The 19,791-nt window shown below is 38.5% G+C and overlaps 1 protein-coding gene across 21 annotated transcripts in view; it reads left to right on the forward strand.

Moving 5' to 3' along the window:
• The window catches only part of NRXN1 (neurexin 1), a 728,426-nt gene that overhangs the window by 628,868 nt on the left and 79,767 nt on the right, over positions 1-19,791 (forward strand). For 13 of the 21 annotated variants that reach the window (XM_075708515.1, XM_075708516.1, XM_075708517.1 and 10 more), the window contains 2 exons: positions 298-387; positions 1,837-2,156. In XM_075708515.1, the coding sequence (XP_075564630.1) occupies positions 298-387; positions 1,837-2,156 (410 nt within the window). The remainder of the gene's footprint in view (positions 1-297; positions 388-1,836; positions 2,157-19,791) is intronic. The other 8 variants (XM_075708528.1, XM_075708529.1, XM_075708531.1 and 5 more) reach the window with 2 other exon arrangements.

Genomic DNA, 19,791 nt, shown 5'->3' on the forward strand with positions numbered 1-19,791 from the left:
AAAGCCATTCGATGATGTTTAAATTTGTTTTTTGGGTCTGTCTATAACATAAGTTTAATAACCTAGCTCAAATGCAGATTTCTAATTTTCAATTAACATAGGAATAATTTTGTTTGCTAAAATAAAATAAATGAATGAATGAAAAGTCTGAACCATGAAATGTTCTAGGTAGCACTTTTTAAAATTCCAAATTTCAAAAAATCATGTGGCAACTGTATAGCTCAAGCTTTAAGTATTAACTTTTAACCTTTGACCTTACAGATTTTAACCAATGAAATGTCTCTTTAAACTTTAAAGGAAACAATGATAACGAGCGCCTGGCGATTGCTAGACAGCGAATTCCATATCGACTTGGTCGAGTAGTTGATGAATGGCTACTCGACAAAGGTAAAAAACATTGATTAAAACTTCAAATAAAAAAATAATTTGAACATAACCAAGTAGTACTTCATTGTAACACTAATAAACATAAAAAATAAATTTCAGTAAAACTAAATTAAAAACAAATTTAAAAAAGTAAAATATAGAGTAATATTTGCATACCTTGTATAATAATTTCTATACATTTCTAGAAGTACCAGCTGTTTAATAATCTTACCCTGTTAACTTAAGGTTAAAGGGACTGTTAAATATAATCCACTAACTCAATCTATGAAGGTACTCATAGCAAACATTAACCAAAAATTATAAATCATTCATAGATTATATTACATGTTCCAGCATCTAAATTATTAACTAAAAATATATGTAGTTATGATATCTTCATTATGGTCCTGAAAAAAAATTTGTTTAAACTGTAGGTATCTTAAATAGTGGGCAATATGAATTGCCAATCAAAATGAAGTCCCTTTAACGTTTGCAACCTTCTAAGGGGATTTTGGAACAAACACTAATTAAAACAGAACTTAAAGTTGTGTGCATGCTTTTTGTGAGCAGAAACCAATCTGCTAAAGTGACTATTCGATTTACTAAGAGTGGTACTGTTGCTGAGGATTTCTCTGTTTAATGGAAATGTGCCATGATTTCTCCATCGGTATGTGTATCATTTCTGAAGCCGCTTTTACATCTAAAATCTTTTATTTTAATCGATAGCCTTGCTGAAAGCCAATCAGACATCTGTTTTTGAATCTGCCTCTGAGATACTCAGTGTGAACCATGTGTTTCTTTTCAGTGTGGATGTTGAAGGAAAATAAACATTTAAATACAAAAAGGAAACATTTAATTAAAAATGTAAATATTTTATTCACTTATATAGAGATATGACAGATACTGCATAACATATTCTTTAAAATTCACTGGACCTTAGTGACTTGTTGGCATATATATATAAACTCTTTCTGTGTGTATATACATATTTGTATATGTCTATACATACATAAACTCACATGTACATACTTAAAGCTATAGGCCCTATGCTGTATTGCGTGGAAAAAACTTTGAGATGTTGGCAGACTTGAAGAAAAAGTAATCTTAAGGAATTAGAAACCTGGCATTCTTGACACACACCAAAAAGCTTAACACTGCTTTCAGGTAAAAGGGAGAGGGCTATCATTTGTACTACTAAACATATTTGCAAATATATTTGATTGGCCTTTTAGCAAAAAAAAAAAAAAAAAAAAAAAAATCCCAAAACATCGTAAATTAAGAAAAATGCAAATGCTCTCAAAATCTATGCATTTCATGGACACCTCATTAAAAAGCAATGAATTATGAGTCAAATCCTTTTCTTATAGTTTATTGCTCTCATTATTCACCCCATGAAAATCTGTTATCACTTGTGTAGAGTATAGTGTTCACAGTCAACATTTTTGCATGTATATAATATTATCTTCACAGGGCGTCAGCTCACAATCTTCAATAGCCAAGCAACCATAAAAATTGGAGGCAAGGAACGTGGCCATCCTTTCCAAGGCCAGCTCTCTGGTCTTTACTACAATGGCTTGAAAGTTCTGAATATGGCAGCAGAAAATGATGCCAACATCGTGATAGAAGGAAATGTGAGACTTGTTGGTGAAGTGCCTTCCTCTATGACAACTGAGTCCACAGCCACAGCAATGCAGTCTGAGATGTCCACATCAGTCATGGAAACAACCACCACTTTGGCCACGAGCACCGCTAGAAGAGGAAAGACCCCAACAAAAGAACCTATTGGTCAGGTTAGTCAGCTTCCTCGCCTTTTGCAAATATTTTCCTGTCTTTGAGTGTGGCTTCCTGTATCACATTCACTCTGCAGATGAAATTGTTCCTGTTGAAGAAATGCATGAATTACAAATAAAAGTTCTGTACAGTACATGGCTCATGGATGCGATGCTGATCAGCATTTAGAGTGACAGTAAGGACTTTGTGCTGTTCTTCTAAATTAGGCAAACTTACCAGCTCAGATTTTTCTTCTGTCCTGTCATCTATCTTCATAGTGGTGCATATTTTTAAATACTCTTTCTTCCTTTGATGACTTATAAAGATTATTTTCAGTGTCGGAATGCAGGTTGTGCGGAATTGGAGATAATGAAATGAAGCGGTGACTTTACCCGTGAGACAGAGAACAGAGACACAGTTTGAAGAGGGAACAGGAAGGAGGTGTGAAGACAAAAAGTTGGAAAAGGCTGGAAAAGAAGGAAGTAGTAGTTTCTCTAGTCCCACGATTGATCATCATCTTGGGCAGAATTCCTCATAAGAGGCAATGGCAGCAGAGGGAATTTAGAGCGCTCTGCACCCTGGCAGACTCAGGCTCCGAGTCAGAGGCTGTTGTTTACTGTTTGTTGAGGTTATTTGCATCTCATGAATTTAGTGATATATTTAGCAGCTTTCAGGTTTTGTCAGGATCTCTGTATAATATGTGGGGAATTTAATTATCAGGAAAAAGAGGGGGAAAAACATGTGAGTGAATTAAGTACCTTCATCTTGTGGATACCCTGAGTAACAGCATTCAGGGTTCATGCTTTAAAAATCTAAAACTGACCAAGACATTTCTGTGGCAGAGAAGATTCTTTTATATTTATTCTGCCAAAAAAAAAAAAAAAAAAAAAAAAAAGTACTCTGCTAAAAGCTTTCCCTATGTTCACTTGGTTCATATGGTTGCTTGTGCACCCACTGTGCCTTCAAGCCATGATAGCTGCACTCTGAGATCCAGAAGTAGGACAAGGAGCAAAGAAAGTGTCATGAGCAGTAGGGAGGAACCGGAGCACGACGTGATGAATGAAGTTAATTTTCTCAAGAATGGAGGAGAACATGCTGATTAGACTGGGAGGATGAGGTCAAGTTGCCTGGTTTTGGTGTAAAACCTCAACTCACAGCTGGAATTTGATCGGGGCATCAAACTCAACACTTCAGCTTTTCTGTCTGTAGTATTTTGGTACACTTTATACTGCAGATTGAAAATTACAGTGATGTAAAAGTAAAAAAAGTAAAAAAGTAAAAATTGTTATTTTGTATAAGGAAGCAGAACACTCCAGTTAAAAGTGAGCTTTTAAAAAAACATTTTGATTTTTCAAATAAACACAGGTTTTATGCATTTTCCTTGTTTATTTAAAGTGCATGAGAATCCAAAGGAGGGGGGGGTGGGAAAGGGGCAATAAAACCCAACTAGAGATACATGGAACCAGCTGCCTCCAAAAAATAGCATCCATTAAAGACCATAGGTTGCAGTTCTTTTAATTATTGTTGTAGTAAATGACAGTGTTTTTATGAAATAGGCAATAAATTTTCTTTGTTATTACTTCTGTTTTAAATAGTATCTCCCACTTTATTATCCAGCTAGTCTGATCTCAGTATTTTGCAGCAATGAAATGAATCAAATTTGCATAGAGGAAGATCTGCATCTAAAAGTGCAGGACATCCTCACAGCATGAAAGAATTTGGGCTAAATTAATGCTACTAAATTAAAATTAAACTAAGTTAAACTGTTCTAATAGTTCCCAGCATGCTTTTGGCCTCTGCCACACTCTCAGGTAACTCCCAGCCACAATTTTGAAGGAAGAACAACTCAGGGAGCATTCCCAGTTGGCACCTTGCCTGATTTGTGAGTGATGGGAATTTGCTGGTATAGTTGCTTTGCCAGTTTGCCTCAGCTTCCAGGGATATTCCCCAATATGATTTACTCACTTGTTTGGGTGTCTAGCCACTAAGATTTTTCTTTTTGAGGTGTTCCAATGGCATATCTGGGGAAGAAAAAAGTTTCTTAAGCTAACGACCATGGTGAGATATAATTTTTTCTGAAGAGGGGAAAGAGACAATTAGGCAAAATGATCTTCCATGGATCTGTTTCTAGACTGTGGTGCCTGAAATAAGCTGTGGCCCTCACTGACTTTATGAGAGCATCAACACAATTTATTTAGAGCACCTGGCTGCCACTGGCACAGAGTGACCTCAATGCAACCATGCCATTCCCTCATCCCCTCCTGGCTGAGCTGGCTATACCACAATGCTGTCAGCACCTGCTCTTTGATGTCCCACCATCACGAGCCGCAGGCAGGCTCCAGGAGCATCCAGAGGTGCACAGCATCTCGCCAAAGCACGGTCTGAGGGTGAAGGTTTAGATCAACCTCTCTCACCTATTAGCCTTGCTGATGTGAGTCCTTGATGCAGCCCATTTAAAACAACTTGGCAGGAGTATTTCTGTATCTAAGAGCCTGAAATCAGCATTTCTGAGGAAAGCGTTCAGTGTTAATGCCATTACAGCACATGACATCCTGAGCCTATAACTGAGCCCTTCTTGCCATTAATAATACACAGTGGTTTACTTCAGCTATGTCTAAACATCTTGCCTGGTAGGATCTGTGTTGTCATTGCGACTATACACTTCATTAGTCAGGGACGGCACTGGAACGCTGTTTGCAATCAGGCCTGTGATTTGATTTGAAGAGATTGATAACATCCCAGAGTCAAAACTGAAATTTGTCTGCAGGATGCTATGTTATTCATGCAACACACTCAGACCTAGGAAACTACTAAATCAAATTAAGGACATAATTTCTTCTCTTCATTAATACCTGTTTTCTTATTCTACCTGCATGTAATAATTTTTGTGCTAGTGACCCATAGGACTCCCATGGGTCTATCCTGCAGGATGCTGAGTAATCACTTTCCATCTTGATGCCACTGGGAGATGAAGGCACTCACCATCTCATGGAAAATCTACTTTTAATTTCTACATTCCCTTTAATTTTTTTGCTTTACATTTTTTCTGATTTTTATTTATATATAACCTCTGCAGGAGTGCCAACTACATTGACATACTGTAATGCATAATAAGGAAAGTTACCTTTCTAGCATTAATTAGGTTACTGAAGAAAATATGCAGCTGAACAGCAATGCTAATGAGAAAACCTTACATTATTGCAAACCAGTGCGTGTCTGAAATAGAATAGAAGCAAATGATCTAATCAGTTAGAGATTGTTTGCTCCATTTGCAGAGGTATTGAATTCAATTAAAGATTACAATTCTTAAAGAAGATCATTTAAATCTCTATTTATAGGAAATGTTCTTTTAAAAAAATCCATAATGTTAGTGCTTAAATTGATGGAGTGTGTGCTTCCTAGCAGATACCTAACTAATGCAATATATGATACAAGATAGACATGATACTTCCAGAAAGTATGTTGAATACTTGCATGATTTTAGACAAATGAGGTCTTAGCACTTCTGAAAAAAAATATTCTTTTTGTTAGTGACTCTGCTCTAAATGAAGGTTTTCCCTACTTGGAGGCTGTGTCATATTTTAACAATGGATGTTTTGGTGATGACAGACATGTTAATTATTATACTTGTAAATGTAGATTTCTCAAAGGGGAGAAAGGTACTCAAAGCCTATTGAATGTCAATGGTAGGTGAACGCCTCATTTTCCTTAGCGCCTTAAAAATCTCACCCACCCCCCTTTGATTATAATGGCTTCTAGAGCTGTCAGCCTTCGTGCAAGGCACTGCATAAACACATAGGAAGTGACAGCCCCTGCCTCAAACAGCTTACAGAATAAACAAAAGGTATCAGGTAAGGAGGGGAAAAAAAAAAAAGGAAATTAGGAGGTGGGAGGAAGAGGGAAATAAAGCCTTGCACTGTTTCAGTGTTAACAAGCAATGTGCAGATTTGCAGCCATCGTGGGAGGGATAGTTTACTGCCTGGTTTTTGATCCAGGCTCTTCAGATAGCAGCCCCCGAGCTACAGCTGTCCTGTAGGATCACCGCATAGCTTACAGTGGACTCTGAAGCAAGCAATTTAAGGACTGGGCTGCCCAGTTTGTCCCAGCTGGGCAGCTGGTGCAAAATCAGCACTGTTGGGTGGTCGATTAGAGGTTTTCTCTACTTTGCTCCTCACTTTGCCATTGACACTTGGGGGACCCCATGGCTACTGGCACGGGAGGTGAGGATTGTGGGAGAGGTCCTTCACTCCCCTCACACTGGACAGGAGGAGGCTCAAAATTTTACATACCTTTATGAGCATGAAAAGAAATCCCCAACCTTAGCTGTTACAAGAACAGGACTTCTGTTAAGTGAAAATATGCAGCTATGTGTGGCTAACTTTTGGTGAGCCGTAAGTATGCACTGGGGCTCAGAAATCATTGATTTGGTCTAAGAATATCATCCTCTCTGAAGTTATTCAGCAAAATGATGCAGTTAAGGTCTTTATTCTTTTTCTCTTTTATTTTTGACCCTTTTTAAAAGTCTCTTTTGCAAGTTTTTCTATTCAATCATGAAGGCAATAAACTTCTCTTAAAACTGAAAATAAAGGAGATTCACATGTTGTATAACTCCAGGAGCTGGAATGTTAAGCAAAACATCAAGTACTGCAAGGCTTGCAATAAAAATTGCAAGAGTTGGCAGAAGTGGAAAGGCTTCAAAAGGACTTTGAGTATGGGTTTTGCTTGAATTAGGATAGCACAATCAGGCCTTTAGTATCTCTTTGGCATGGCTTTGTGGATCTGTATTAACTGGAAATCATAAATGAAGTGATAGTAAATCAAGAATAATACGCTCATTTCTCATCTGTTTCTAAGGATTTGATTATGACAGCCCATCCACAGAGCAGCCTCTGCTCTCGTGTTGTAAACCGTTTCTGAAAGTTGTGTGCAAAATAGCTTTTTTTTATTTTTCATAAGGGATTCTGGCAGTCCTCTTTGTTCTCATCAGAGTGGGCTCTTATCAATAACACTAAGCCACTTAACCAGCAATTGCAATATACTGTGAGATGATTGCATGTTTTGGAACAATAGGCACTGATTTTTGGTCAAGCAGAATTAAATTGACTTCATATTAAATTGATGAGCTGAAATTTGGTCAGTTGCCTTGGAGGGCATACATCAGGTGAAGGGTATGTTTCTTTACGTGTATTGAAGCAGCAGATTTAAGTGGTATTCATTGTAGCAAGGACAATGACAGGCTTGGCTCAGCGTCTTCACCTGCCAAATAAAAACAAGCTTTTGAAAAAGACAGTTTGTTTTTTTTTTTCCACGGAAAGAGTTCAACTTTAGGAATGGTAGTTGAGTACACGACCTTTACACAGGATGGTAAATGTAAATATATTTTATGGAAACATACTAATCATTAAATTAATGTAGCTAATAGGAGGAAGAGTATTTTCCACCCATTCTGGTTTAAAATTATCCACTGTATGGTTTGCAATGCCTGTTCTTATATGCAGGGGTTGGATTCTTTCTGTGACTCTGTGCTGCTGCCACTTCTTCCTCTGGACGTTCACACCAACCAGTTCACAGTTCATCGGCCCCAGTAGGCAAAGCTCTTCCCCAAGGGTCTGGTAAATCACAAGGACTTGACTCAACAGGTGCTCACTAGTAAAATGAATCCCGTAGCTTCCAGCATCACAGTGCTTAGTGCCCATACGTGCTCACTACATGACAGAACCCGGGGGATTCAAATGTTAAGGACAAATCTCATTTACACTAGGATCTCTATGCAAATATGGTAGTTGTGGAAGAGCTCATGTTTTAATTGCAGGTAGACAGCAAACTAACTAGGTGTATGAAACCACGCCCCCTCCCCCCCTTTTTTTTTTAAACTATCAGACTATGCTTTTTTAGTTTCTTCTAATTATTTTTGATAATTCGATTGATTATTTAAAAACATAATTGTTTGTTAATACTAACACTCAACTAGGATCTTTAAAAAATTAAAATAGGATACCGTGAACACTAAAATTATCTAGCTGTGTTTTAGTATATGCCACACTATCACATCTGACTTTCCCATTCTCCTGCAAAGTATTTGCATATTGATTATTGGCTCTTCAGTTGGAGCACTGAAGTTATATAAATAGAGTGGCTTTAGAATTGCAGCTTTCAGCACACCTGTGTGTTGGGTTGGCTGACTGGTTTGTTCTTTTCAAGTATGACTTATGCGATCGCATGGTTGTCTGTCTGTCTCTCTTAATAAACATTGACTCGCTCAACCACTTCAGTCAAATCTGTTATTGGCAGAAAGATTTCCAGGACATTAAGCTCACAGAGAAGCCAAATTGCACGAGTTCTGGTGCCATCCTGGTATTCTGTTGAATATTGCAGAGCCATGTTTTCCCCCGTTTTGTGTTTAAAAAGCAAAGATTAAAAAGAAAAATAAAGTGAATGTGTGCTTAGGATGAAGTTTTCAAAAGTTCCCTCAAACTCATTAATGTTTCTATATTACTTCAATGCTTTTGAAAGTCTTATCCAGGACATTTCTATATATAGATACCATATCAGAGTATCCTAAATGTGTAAGTTACTTAAGAAATACACAATTTTGTGTATGCAGCCTTGGCATTGAACTCCTAAATAATAGTGACTGTCATTAGCTTTATAGTCTACAGAGAATTTTGCCTCTAAAACCAGAGCTTTGTGTCAAGCTCAGAGGATAAGACTTGCTGTTAGCTGTTGTTAGTATTCATTAGAGAGGAGGGGTTCATACAGGCAGTTTGTAGCACACTGGACCACCAAAGGCAAAACTTGACCAGTTGCTTGAGAAACTACAGACATAAAAATGCCTGGTCCTGATCAGCAATGATACTTCACGTCTACTGCACTATACAGTCCAGAGAAGACTGACTTCTTCTGCATGGGCTGCTTTGTCTTTAGCTCGGCTGTGGATTAGCTTCAAGAGGCACCATCCAGCCTGGTATGATGCATTTTGGTCATGAGACATGCTGCAAAGCCTAGCCTTTCACAGGCATTGCCTGAGAAGGAGCAGCATGGTGGGAGCCTCTCCATGTCACTCTGTGAATTGTTACTCTGACTTGGCAACAGAGTTTTAAAGAATTAACGGAAACTTGGAAGTTTCTCACACTGGCACCCCCCCATTGACATCATTTCTTTGTTGTTGTTCAGTGCGAAAGCTGACTGGGATATGTTTCCAGCCCCTCAAAAAGGAAGCCAAACAAGGCAATTTCCATTAAGCCACTGGGATATGTCTAAAACCTCGAGCACTACTTTGAAAATACCCCCTACAGTGTGTACACACAGGGAAAAAAAAGTTTGTAAATTAAATTACAACATTGTTAGTACCCAAAGAACCTCAAGACACTTGTCTAAAATGTTGATTAACTGGTTGCAAACCACAGTTTCTTTTTAAGTTCAATTTGGGAACAAAGGATCTGAGGCCACTTGCAGCTTCAATTTTGTTGTTCTTTTATGTTCAAATGACCAAGCTCATTTATTACAAAGTTTGCTTTATTATGTGTTTTTTAATCCAAATTGGTGTTGTCCAGTCTCAAATTCTGGCTCATTGCATTTTTTAAATATGGACAATTTTCTTTTCAAGTAAAGCTAACATTATCTTGGTACTAGCGGTTTTTCATAGCATGCTGCTTTTCTTTTCTCCTAATATGTTGCTCGTGTCATGTTAGTGCTGTAATATTTCTAAAGCATCCCTTTGCATAATATGAGACATGGTATCTAATGGTTGCTGGGCAAAGTCACCCCCAAATCTATCCAGTGATTTGTTGTTGAAGAAATATTTCCCTCGCATTCACAGGCTCTTTCTTCTAACTGTTTTCTTAGGAAGGGTCCTCTCATATGAAGCAGTGCTTGGGTCTGTCTCATACTCTGTATCTGTCCGCTGTTCCCCCTCAGTACCTCCCAACACACTAAACAAACATCATTACATCAGGATTATATGGAAATGGGATTGTTTCACTCAAGTGGAACAAGAGGCTGTTGCAGAGTTGGTGACCCATAACCTTACAGTCACGTAGCTGGAATGGCTGAAAAGGCCTTGGTGTTACAGTCACTACTGATTTTCAGTAGCCTTCCAGGAGAGAAATCCTTGCATTGTGCCTGAGAGCTGCTGTTCTCCTGTGAAAAGAAGGCAATAGTTGTTCAGTCCTCTTATCATTCACTGAAGCTGTGGTAAGCCTGAAGATCTTGTTCACTGTTTCCTTTGGTGAATTTCTATGACTGAAGTACTGTGTGTTTAACATACATGGCTCACACAATTTCCTTTCAGAAAGCACGAAATAATACATTTTATTTCTTTACTTCTGTGTATGACTCCTCAGAGCTGAGGGAAAGGAAGGTAGATTGAGTCGAGCTATGACTCTTCTCTCCCAGTGGTGGGAACCCAAAGCAGGTAGCCACCTCTGACAAAGCACAGCTTAAATGTGCTGCTACGCTTCGACCCTCCAGGGTACTGCAGCAAAGCAGCAGTCCTGCTGCTGCAGCAAACAATGATTGCAATAGTTTCCATGCTATATGTATATGAGTAGCACTCAGGTTAATTACTGCAGGTTACAGTGTTCAACGTGCTTTTATGTATGGCTGGCAAGGACCCATCTACGACAGTATGTTGTTTGATGTTTTGTTGAACATCAAACATGTATCAGAACTTTTCAAAATGTAGGTGATACAACCATATTATATACTGAAGGTTTCTCTAAACATGACGGTGACAGTAATGTGTGAAGTCTTTCTGCTCACTTACTGTTATTAAGAACAAAGCTTCATTGACAGGCACACCTGCTTCATAGACTGCAGACCACTTTCTGTAATGAAATAACTCTTGCGACTATGTTCAGTTAGTAAGTTAGTATAGAAGGTTTATTCAAAAAACATGTGCTTTTTGTTTTTTCCCCTGTGGGTAGTACCAACATCCTATGTCTGTCTTGAATAAATCAATAATTATTTTATTACTTATTTCATTTAATCTGTTAGCTGAAGTTGTCTTTAAGTATTTGGTTCCATTTGGTATTCAGCATTTGATTTGAATAGCTAGTGCTCAGGTTTTGTTTATATACAGGCATTGCTTCAGAGTTAGATAATTTCTAATAGTTATGTCTCCATGCTCTTTACCTAGAGGATTTGCAGTTCTGTTACAAATAATTTTGCATGCAGGCAGTGTATTACTTCTTTGCATAGATTTCCTTTCTTTTAACCACTCTCTGTTGAAATGTCTGTTTTTCACAGTATGGCTTTGCAAGCATATATATATTTACTTACAAAAGCCAGAGGAAGTTATTAGATTGGATTTTTTTTTAATGTAAAGGTGAACAGTAAAGTCTCTGAAGTGACTTACGGAAGAAACATGTGAGGCTTGCTGGTTTCTCCCATGAGGGGGAATAAAATAGAGGGCACATAAATGATGGGCAGGGACATCTGCATTGAAGAAGAGAACTGAAGTTGTCCCATTGATCTAACTATACCACTCTCTCCTTGAAGTGCAGAGAAACATGGACTGAGAAATAGGAACCATTTCCTTAAAATCCACTCTGGAAGATGAGACTATATATTGACCAATTAAAGAGAAATCAAAGGTCTAGGATTGTATTCTGACCTGGGGGAAATGATACCATCTTCCTCCAGTTCATCTCTCATCAACAAATTAACTGAGTACTTCCCTGCTGTGAGATGACGATGGGGTGAGGATGAAATCCATTAATGCCTTTGATTATGTTCAGATAGATTATTAAGGATTATGTCTGTATCTAGAAACACAGAAGTGGAAGTACCAGGTTTTAAGAGAACATGTAGCAGGTAAGTTAGAAGTAGCTCTGGAAGGAGCAGAAACCACATGGGAGGAAGCCTGTGTGAAGAGATTGCATGGTGCTGACATACCCTCAGATCCAGGAAGAAAAAAGTCTTGCATGGGGTATATATATAAACATATAAGGGTATAATATTACTATATTATTTTGCTACATCTTTTAATCTAGCCACATACTAAATGTTTGGGATTTTGTGGGTGGATTCTGTCAAGAAGGAAGACTGAAGAGGTTGACAGGGTTGTTGAAATGCCCATCAGCTTGCACGAGGTTTTGCTCAGCCCCCAGCATAACACTATAAATATAGAGAACACATTTATTCTGACATTTTCCTGCTTTAAAAAAAAAAGGATGAGGTCAGAATAAATGGCCTTAGACATATCTTAAATGACACTTGCATATTATTTTCAGGTTTTTAAAGTAGGGCATTAGTATCTGTGCTGAGTAGATGCTGTGATAATGCTGGGAACAGCAAGAGTGAGATTCTGATGTCCATGCAGCCATAGGTGACTTCACTGACTAGTAGACGCAGGAGTTGATCATCTGCTTTTCCTATGCAAATTATCCTGTGACTTTCACAAATGTGCTGGTGTTAATAAGTATAAAGCCTTAAGAGAATATTCCCCTTTCCTTCTGTCTATTTCTGGTCATATTTTGAGAAAATTAGTGTAGATCCAGCCTCCATGTTACACAAGGCCACAAATTCACGAAAATTGTCTAGGAGTTTTACCAAAAGCTTTAGGGACACCCAGCAAGACTGAATGTGTTCAGTAAAGCTGATAATTCCTTACATTAATACTAAGACTTAGTTGTTTAATTCCAGGCTCCCAGAGGTATGGAATACGACAGTCTGAATACATTTTCTCTAGGTGTGATGGACTTGCTAATTAACTGATTTAATACATAGTGAAGCATTATCAATACCTTTGTATATCATGCCACAGGGTAGAATAGCAGTGGTAGATAGATGTGTGTTGCCTTCTAAAAATTACAAGTATTTGCTTATGTATTTGAGTGTATAAACATAATTTTTTAGTTACATTTTTTGTGGTGGTGTCCAATTGCAACTAGGATAGCATAAACACTTAAAATATTTCCCTGATAATTTCATCTCCCTGAGGTACATGCTGGTAGCCTGAATCACCATGTGCAGGAATAGTCTAAGAAATAATATTTTCTAGAGTAATCCAAACACCCATATTATAATTAAATGAGACATAAAGGCAGTTGTAGCGATTTCTTTATGAAATGGCAGTCATGGTTAAAACCGTATGCCCAAGTGGCAAGAGAGGAAGGTACAGGATGTGATTATTGTTTTCCTCAATGAAATGATTGATGGAAGAATCATTTGGGATGACCCAAAATAGTTTTTCCATTTTTATCAAGAACAAAGGAAAAGGTACTCTGTTGTTCAAATCTATTTCTGTTTGATTCTTTTTTATTATTCTTCATGGTTAAGTTCAGGCAAACTTGGGGAAAAAAAGATTAAAAATGAAAATTCAAACAAGACCAGTGTTTAAAAAATGTTTTGAATCTATTATATTCATCTAATTAGACATAAATCTGCAAATGGCTGAGATCAGCCCAGTGTTTTCAATCAACTGTCTGAAAAGCTTTACACATCTGTTGTGGCAGTGCCTCCTCTTAATCTTAACTGACCTTAGCATTTTAACTTTTGCAATAGTTTTGTAGTGCTATGAGTCCCCACAGAAATAGAGATCATTGCCTATTTTTTCAGTGTTATACAGGTAAGCCTTTAGAGGTAAGCATCTGAAGAAAATCCTACGATATGGGGCAAAACACCTAATTTAATATCTTCATATATTAAAAATAGCTATCAGCTTGCTTACCTTGTGAATATATTAGTGTTTTTTTTTTCCGTAAGAGGGAGTTAACAGATGTCTGACATGATAATTCCACCATATGGCAATTTCATTTTCTTTCTAGTGCAATATTAAAATGATAATGGTGAACACTGAGTAACGCTGTTAATCTTAGCAGGTGGAAGTTTCACCAACGTTTAAGAAGCAACAAGTGGTGGTTTTAACTTGGTATTGAACATCACAAGAGGTGTATTGTAGTTTTCCCTCTTTAGTCCTGGGCTGACGGTAAAATGATCTAGGTCACCTAACAAGACTTCACCACCTGTGAATTGGAGGATGCCATCAGTGGTGAGGACAGGAGCCTTGTTCAAGTGAAGCTCATGGGGTAAATACTCTGTTTTCTGGTAACAGTGAGCAGAAGAGCTAATGCATTGCCTACGTTTCTTTCACATTCGTAACTGCTGAGGAATATAGACCTCTCAACATCAAAGCATACCATTTGTCTTACGTAAAGTTTATCCTTCTATGTTGGTGATATATGAAAAGTCTCGGATTTGTCAGATGAGAAGTCTGAGCTGTGAACTGTTGAAAGTTAGGAGGGTATCCTAGGAAAGTATTAGCTTCTGCTTGCTGTATTCCTACGCTCTTCCCAAGGCATCCACTATTAACCATTACGAGGAAAGAATACCTGCTAGATGAACCTTTAAACTGACCAAGTATGGCCATTTTCATAACATGGTGTGGCTTCTTTTTTGTTTTCTACTTTTTTTTGTTTTCTGAAGATAGATGCTCATATTTCAAATAATGGTTGGTTCTTAAGCACACAGTTTCCCCAGAATTATTTGCAAACTTTGCTCATGCTGATCAGCTGACTGGCAAAACAAATCAAGTGGCAGGTTTTCATTTTCAAGTCTTGGCAAGGCAAGTTCATCAGTACGAAACTACACCCGTATGACCCAGGCAGATGGAGCCAAGGGAAAAAAAAAGTTGAGAAACATTAAAGAAACTGTATTTGGGTATTTCAGTCAGGCAACAAGGAGGATCTGTAAGCCCACATTAGAAAATAGGCAGTTAGAGTAAAACTTTCAGTTGGCATTCTTTTACACCCTTCTTGGTCAAAGAGAAAAATGCAGTGGCATGGGTGAAAGTCACAGTGTGAGCATGATTTTATTTACAAACACTAACAGTGAGGTAGAGCTGTAATGCTGTATTATCTGAGTATTGACTGTAATAGTTGAAATTGCTTTATCTTCTTTCAGTAGTGTAAAGGAAATTTTAGAAAATCTATCACTGATGAATAAGGCATATGAGATTTTTCGGATGATACATTTGGGCCTGAGTACGCAGAAGAATTCCTATTCAAGATAGCATTTAAATACGTGTTTTCTTTAAACATGTGCTTAAGCAAATGCTGGAATTGGAAGGGATTTAACCATGTGCTTTTCAAGTCTTTTCGTGAATGAGCAACCAAATTAGAAATAATGCTGCCCATTCCAGTGCCATCTTAGCCTAGGACTGAACTAAAGGTAAAATCTGAATCAGTTCTCATTCATTCTCTACAGAAGGAGAAGTTTTGTTTTCTTTCATTTTCCTAATTAAGATGTGACATGAGGTGTCATTCTGATACCTGCACCACAGTTCTGTTAAAAAAAAAAAAAAAATTAAATGAATGGTTTTATTTCTGTCCAGGTTGGGTGTCTGTGAATTACATTCTAAAAAACCTCACCCACAGGTGATAGGGTGTGTAAAGTGCAATCTGATCCACTAGTTTTAAATATCTCATTAATCACTAATGCCAACATTCTCTTAATTGTGGTTCTTTGTGACCAGCAGAGCATTTACTGATGATCTGCAGAGAAGATGGCTCATTACTTTCTTGGCTCTCCTCCATTTTTTTCTACTTTCTGTACCACACTACTGATGGTTAAAAATACATGAATAATTGACAGATTGTTTTTCTACGTACTCTGCTGCCATATTTGCCACAATAGCCTGTATTTAACTTCCTGTGGGAGCGAAGTGGTCTGCGGGATCTTGAATAGAAGGTATTTAAGGGCTTCAAGGCCCTTCTTTACAAAGATGAAGTTTGGACAATGAAGACATTTTGAGAAGTTAGATAGGATAAATTAATCTGAGAATAACCCATAGTTATAACAGTCCTGGTGAAGCTGAAGAAGCTATGGTCTGCTAGCACATAAAACATGAATACACACAACCATGAATAAAAGTAGACATCAGATGTGCCAATATTATAGCATATTATGGTATAATATAAATTTTGGCATAACTTTCTCAAGTACAAACTTCCATGACTCTCTCCAAGTTCCTAGCTCTGACTTTGAAGAAGAGGTGGGATAAATGTGGCTGATTCTGCTGCTAATGTCAGTCCTTTCTGCCAAGACTGCCAGCAAGCTCTCATTTAATGCTGGAAGTGGTGAGTTTTTCACTTGCACTCTGGGAATTGGAGTGAACACACCCACTGAAAGAACACAAGGTAACAAGCAGCCATTGCACAGAGTAACTTGCGGCCTCTACTGACCAAGAGGAGATTGTAACTTGTGGGCTAGAGAGAATGAACTTGTGTTGCAAATTCCCTGGGCTGTGCTGGCAAGTTTCTTAGTATTGTCAGAGCTCCCACATTTTTGTTCCTTTGAGAGGAAGTGTTTCTCAAAGAAGGACAAAAAGCCATTAGTACAATTGAAAGTAGCCAAATAGCTAATTCTTAAAATTTTATTTTAATTGCAAATGAATATGCTCTGAGAGTTGGATGAAATGATTTTTATCCTGGCACCAGAAATGGACAGAAATGAAAGGGTAACAGATCCTTGACTTTGGCTAAATAAAGAAAACTGTTTAATGAATGCTTCCTACATTGAGCCAAATTCTCAGTCGCCGTGGTACAACTCTATTGACTTCAGTTATGGGCATCAGTGTAGCCGAGAGGAGAATGTAAATCACAAAATTGTTTTTATGCGCTATTTCAGAGACAGCCTGTGTTTTGAAAAGACATTTGTCGCTATTTCTTCATATATAAATTTGCAACAAGCCAAATAGAACTTGGCGTTATTAGCACTATGCTCTAACCAACTGAGCTAACCCGATAATTAGTTTGAATTATAAAAGAGGAAGTTAAAAGTTAAAGGTGACAGCACCAAAGGTTAGGGAGACAGAGTTTTGACTGGAAGAGCAAGAAAAGTTTTAAACAAAGGTACGTGTGCAGATTTAACATACACTACTACCACCACCACGACCAAGACAGATAAAGCTTTGAAAGGAAAAAGAAAGTAGGTCCTATTGAGCCGAGAACTTAAAATGAACAAATGTGCAAAGTGGCAGTAAACCACTTGGGTTTGCAGTCAGCCCCATGAACCACAAGCTACTCAGGTAGGCACCAATATTGTGTGCTATAGCATATGATATGCCGACGATCAAAGATTTAGGTCCAAAGTTAATGGGCATTTATACAAGGCAAATGAAGAGCAATAGATTTGTACTGGGATAAGACTCTCTCTCCCCTGAATATTATCCTGTCATTTCAGGCAGTGCATTTAGTTTGCTGACCAATTTTCTAGTTTTGATATTGCCAGTACTTGAATGTTGCCTGAAGTCATGTGGGACTCAACACAGTTGACTATGCAGAGGCGTCTAGTACCATTTCGGATGCCCTGGGTTATCTGAGACTTGCACAGACCTTGCAGATGTGACACAGGGCTTGCGGGAGCCCTGTGCCCTTCTGGGGGGGTGGGTGAAGGGCAGCTAGCACTCCCTGGGGCATCGAAGGTGGGCACGCCGCTGTGAAGCCATGCCCTAACCATTAAAGGAGCTTTTGTAGCAACAAGAGGATCCTCCCTCCAAATTTTCTGATTTTCTTTTGTTCAAAATATGATCATAAACCTAACAAAGTAATGGCAATAATACTAATGTTTGACTTCTAACACATCCTTTCCAATCAGTGTGCCTCTGTGGCTTTTGCAAAGGAGATTGGATTGCTCTGCTTATTTTGCAGAGACACAGAAGCCAAAGTGACTTGTTCAAAATCAGCGGAGACAGGGCATAGGAGGCCTCAGGTCTCCTGAGGCCACCTGTGTAGTTAAAAGCTGTATTGACACAGGTGAGTTTCACCATATAAAATAAGTCAGTAAATGGTTACAGATTTACAACACCCTGAACTGCATTAATCAGGTTTGCCATTTTTTTAAAATCTTATAGCTGAACATAAAAAACTTTTTCAGGTTAAGCTGCAGTCCTAATTTTCAAACAAACAGGGTTTTTTTCTTCTCTCATGTGCGGGTGGTGGGGGGGGGGGGGGGGGAAGGTAATTGTATTTTTATGGTGATAGGGGATTTGTGCTGGCTTCAACCAGCTGCTGAAATCAGTGATAACAGCGACTGGCCTCTCCCACTACTGTTGGATAAAGAGCTGCCGCTGAGCCTATTTCTCAAGCTTAAGCTGAATTGCTTTGAAGGCTTGTGAAATTCAATTTGCAACAGAATGGAGGATCCTCTCCATGTAATTTCAAAATGTGGAAAACAGTAATTGCTTTTACTTCATTCAGAGTATCTGTGTAGGTAAGCAGCGGCATCCTTTGGGCCCCAGCCTCCTCTGCTGCTGGAGTTGGTAAGACTCTGAACCTGCACGTGGCCGTGAGCGATGCTGGACCCCACATCTTTCTGCCACAGATGTTCTTTTTGGCGGGCAGGCACAGCAGCTGAACGGCCAGTGCCACATCTTTGTATCTGCTTAAGGCAGTGCTTTCTGTCTTGCCAAATTACATGAAAAAGGGTTTCATGACGATAACTCTCTCATTAATTGACTGCATTTGTATTTGTCTCTTCAGCATGGAAGATTATCCCGTATACAAATAATCGGTCTTGATCTCAGATTTTTAAGGTGTTTAGATTTGTTCTGTTCAGTAGAGAACCTAAGTATTAGTGGATTTTTTACAAGTCCCCTGTTAGGAGCCATCCTTGATCCTATGGCTGACTTGTCTGCTGGTAATCTTTTTCCATGCTTGAAGAGCTGACAAAAGCATCTGGGCCTCCCTGGCAGTAATTAGGGCGAGCTAACTGCCTGCTGTGCTGAAAAGTAACTCTGAGACTTGAGGAAATGCAACTGCAAAATGCAAACTGGCTAGCATGCCAGTATCTTGTTTCATTTATACAAAGGAACCCCTGCATTCAGCTGCATTTAACTGAGATCATTACCTTGGGGGTTTTTTAACTCGGAACTTTTACTAAACTCCAGTATTATCTTGAGAACTCCAAGCTCAGAGTAAGGTGTTTGTTTGGGGTTTTTTCTTCTTCTGTTGCACAGCCGCAAGTCTAGAATTGCCTTTATAAATTAATCAAAAGCCTTCAGTTTTCAAATGCTGAATTTTAAAAGGCTAATGGAGGAACCTTCCTCTATCCAAAAACTTTATGAAGACTTACAACAGCAATTCCTTAGTCAATCTCTTGACTTCCAAGTCATTGGGTGCTAAGTATTTATGAAGTTTCCTCCAAGGTGAACTTATACATAAACCTGTAGGTGGAAAAAAGATAACCTCAGGCTGCAATCTAGCAATTTTGTGTCCAGGAAGCCTACCTCCCATAAAAGAGGTTGAACAGGAACATGAGAAAGGGACTGCTTGTAACATGCATTTTACTAACACTCCCAGGCAGCCTCTGTGCACTTGTGCTCTCAGGTTTGAACAGCCTTGCTTACCATGGGATGATGTGCAAGCTCAAGGTGTAAGTAAGTGGTGTGTTGTGAACAACCACATCCCCAGCAATAAGTTGTGGAGAGCAACAGCTAATTCTGGCAATTTATCTACTTGGATTTGGAATTTTTTTTTTTCTTCTGTGGGGAGAGAATAATGACATAATTTGTGAGCAAAATCCTGCCTAGCTCCTGTGTAAGCTGGGTAAATTAGGGCAAAGTAGCCAGCTCCTTTCCTCTAGTGGACTTTTGCAGAGGCTGGATGCAGTTTGTGATCTTTTCTTTGAATACTGAATAGCGCGTGAAGATGCCCT

The sequence above is a fragment of the Pelecanus crispus genome, chromosome 3, assembly GCF_030463565.1.
Source record: "Pelecanus crispus isolate bPelCri1 chromosome 3, bPelCri1.pri, whole genome shotgun sequence".
Taxonomy (NCBI): domain Eukaryota; kingdom Metazoa; phylum Chordata; class Aves; order Pelecaniformes; family Pelecanidae; genus Pelecanus; species Pelecanus crispus.